This window comes from Cystoisospora suis, assembly GCF_002600585.1.
Source record: "Cystoisospora suis strain Wien I chromosome Unknown contig_4684, whole genome shotgun sequence".
Classification (NCBI taxonomy): Eukaryota; Apicomplexa; class Conoidasida; order Eucoccidiorida; family Sarcocystidae; genus Cystoisospora; species Cystoisospora suis.
Window position 1 is genome coordinate 227 of NW_027157476.1, and position 3,421 is coordinate 3,647.

At 41.4% G+C, this 3,421-nt stretch overlaps 1 protein-coding gene across 1 annotated transcript in view; it reads right to left on the reverse strand.

Moving 5' to 3' along the window:
* Positions 1-337: 337 nt before the first annotated feature.
* CSUI_008377 (atpase family associated with various cellular activities domain-containing protein) overlaps positions 338-3,421 on the reverse strand; it is a gene marked incomplete at both ends in the record, with an annotated part of 3,704 nt that continues 620 nt past the window's right edge. Inside the window, 3 exons of the mRNA XM_068068511.1 lie at positions 338-540; positions 1,764-1,927; positions 3,051-3,279. Of these exons, the coding sequence (XP_067919513.1) occupies positions 338-540; positions 1,764-1,927; positions 3,051-3,279 (596 nt within the window). The remainder of the gene's footprint in view (positions 541-1,763; positions 1,928-3,050; positions 3,280-3,421) is intronic.

The following is a 3,421-nucleotide window of genomic DNA, read 5'->3' on the forward strand; positions in this document are numbered from 1 at the left end:
ATTTCTCTTTACAAGGAAGGACGTGTCTACTCCTGTACGCAGACTACATGAGTCCATTAAAAGAGAAAGAGACAAAGCAAACAGATTGAAGATACATATTGATAGGGGTAGACAAGTAGAACTAGAAAAATAGATCTCCCTACTACAGGAAATCCTTCCAGTCGAGAACAAAGAAGAAGAGACAAACCGGCAGTAAGGTTTCTTCTCTCTTCTCCTTCTCTCTCTTCTACCCCTCCACTGCCTCTCGACAGATTCACATCCATATACGTATTCACACACATGTGCATACATATACATATACATATATATATATATGTATATATATATATATATGTACATATATATACTTCTTTCTCCCTCGTTGTTTTCTCTGGATACCTGCGAAGACTTTTTCTAGGACATAGAGATCGACCGTTTCAGAGCAGTTGAAGACTAGACAGAAATAGCCTAGCATGCGGGCTAGCTCCTTCACACTCTCCGTCTTGCCTGCCCCTGCGGGGCCCGCCACACTTCCACTCAACTTCAGGAGCTTCAAACAATCTAACAAAGAAAAAGAACAAAAAGAAAAGAAAAGAAAGAGAGAGAAGAGGAGAAAGAAAGGTATAATGAAAGAGATAGAGAGAGCGATGTTGGGAAATGACAGCGGAAGTGTAGATGAAGACATAGAGAGAGGGAGTTATGCGTCGTCTCCCTATATAAGACTCTCTCTTCTTCTTCTTTTTACCCTTCTTCCTTTTCAGATAATAGTGCTCTCTCATCTCTACGCATGATCTTCAGAACTCTACTTGACAAGTAGGTAGGAGTATATATGTATAGATATATAAATATAACTAGATACATATATATATTTATATAGGAGATGCATACCTGCCAAAAATAGTAGTGGTAGTAGTAGCGTTATACGTCTGACTCCCTACAGATAGATAGAGAGATAGATATAGATATACCTAGATATAGACGGATACATGGGTATGAAGAGATACATAGATATAGGTGGATGTGTATGGATAGATAGATAGATGTCTCCATCTGTCATGCTCCTGATCCTTCTTACAATTTCTTCTAATACTTCCCTTAGTAACCTAGCAGAAAGTGTAGACACGTAGGGCGTATCTATCTTCGCCCTTCGGCGCCATACCCCTTGAGGTGTCTTCTCATGCAACTTGCTAATCGACTAGACACCGAACTAGCGAGCTCTGTCTACTGCTAGCCTTCTTAAAGCATAGACTTGAAGGACTCCCCAGACACGACCTACGTCTCTAAAAAGATAGAGAGAAAAAGAACTCTCCTCCATCACGCTCTTCATCTGTAAAGAGCTCCTCTAGGCTGTACAGACAGGTAGCCAGGTCTAGAGAGGTGCTAGATAGACAGACATGTCTGGAGGCCTTTTTAGATATATATCGTTCTACGTGCAAACTCCACCTCTATATATACGGCTACGTAGGGAAACCGACTTCGATAGATATGGGCAGTCTCTGTATTCTCTCGTGCGATCGAGGCAATGCTTTTGTCGTCTCTTCTTCTTCTTCTTCTATGGGTAAGGTGGGAAAAGAACCTCTTGAATTCTCACTCTAAAACGCTTTACAAAGCAGAAAGACGGAGAGAGAAGAAAAAGAAAAGAGAGAGGAGAAAGAAAAAGCAAACAGAATCCAACAATACTTAACACCCCCCCTTCCAAAGACACCAAAACGAAAGAGCCAAATGAACAGTCTCTTTCTTTCTTTCTTTCTCATTCTTTTTCTTTCTCATTCTTTCATTCTTACTTGTGATGGTAAGCCAGCATCGATCTGTGAGGGGTGTAATTACAAGCCTTGTAGGTGCGCCTAAGTATTCGTTGCCGTAGCTGAAGATCGAGTCTACTTGCGCGATCGTACATTCATCTCCCTCCTCACTCCAATAGTGACGAAGCTGCTGGACCCAGGTAAAACTGACGAACCGAAAGAAAGAAAGAGACAAAGAAAGAAAGAGACAAAGAGACAAAGAAAGAAGGAGAGAGATTGAGAGGAATTAAGGGAGTGATGGGTGAGTGAAGATGCGAGTGGGAGGAAAAAGAAGAAGAAAAGAAAAAGAAAAAGAAAATAAAGAAGAGGCCTTTTAGAAAAAAGAAATGGACAAAGACGTAAATAGAACATAGAAAAGTCTGGGGGGGATAGACTGGGGCGCATGCACTTGAGATAAGAGGCTTCTTCTGCTTCTCACTCATCTTCATTCAGGCCAAACCAAGACCTCAGGAGTCTTTATACAGAGATACAAACATACATATGTAAGTATAGATGTCTGCATGCACATATATATATTTGGATACATTTGAATATATAGTAAAGAGATGTCTTAACGTGTACGGGAACATACCTCAACCTATGCATGTATGACAGGTCTATGTATGTATCCAAGTGGAATTCTTCTACTATATGTACCCCGCTCGAAGACCGAGTCTTCAAGGAGACAGAGCTTCTTTCTTGCGTTCTTTCTTTCCTTCCTTCTCACTCTTTCTTTCTGTCTTTCTTTCTCATAGCATGTACATTCTTTCAGTTCCTCTCTATTGCCTATTTTGCTTGTCTATACACATACATAGGTCCTAGGAGAGCACACAGCCAGCCACACGTATGTCTACTCTACAAAGAAAGAAGGAAAAAGAAGAAGAAAAAGAAGAAGAGCCGTCATCTTTGTACATACACCTCGTCCCTTCATATGGACTCAGCATACAGAGGGAAGCAGAAGTCGCAATTTAAACCTTTCTACCAACCGGCCTAACATGTCTACCTATCATGCGTGTCCCTATCTGTCTGCCTTTCCTGTTTACTTATCTATTCATCTTCTCCTCTCTATACAGATATCCACATGCGATAATTACATGGAAGCCCAGAAGAGACTTTCGTAGCTAAAGAAGGTAGACAATGTCCTACTGTAGAAAGCAGACAAAGAGGAGAGAGAGAAAAAGAAAGAAGGAGGGAAGAATGAAAGAAAGAGACACATCTTCGGACCAAAGTACCGCTCCTTCTTCTTCTTCTTCCTCTCCTCCTCCTCCTCCTACTCTTCCTCTGACTTACCTATCGAGTGTATCTACACCTGAGGAGAGCAACTCCGCTACAATATCTCGATTGTGGAGATCTTGGATAGCCAAAGCAGCGACGCTCCTTCTCTCTAAGGTCGATAAATTTTCTCGGACTAGGACAGTTAGATCTTGGAGCTGCTCAACTATATGAGTATAGAAAGTACTCAAATTCACAGGACTTTCACCTCCCCGTCCTGCACTGCCAGACCCGCCGCTTCCCGAGCCTGAGACAAAGAAAGAAAGAAAGAAACAAGAGAAGCAGAGAGAAAGATAGGTCATACTCCTTTGCTACTCACATCGATATATAAATCTCTATGGATGTAGATATACACATATACAGAGGCAGAGAGATGTCTTTATGCATTC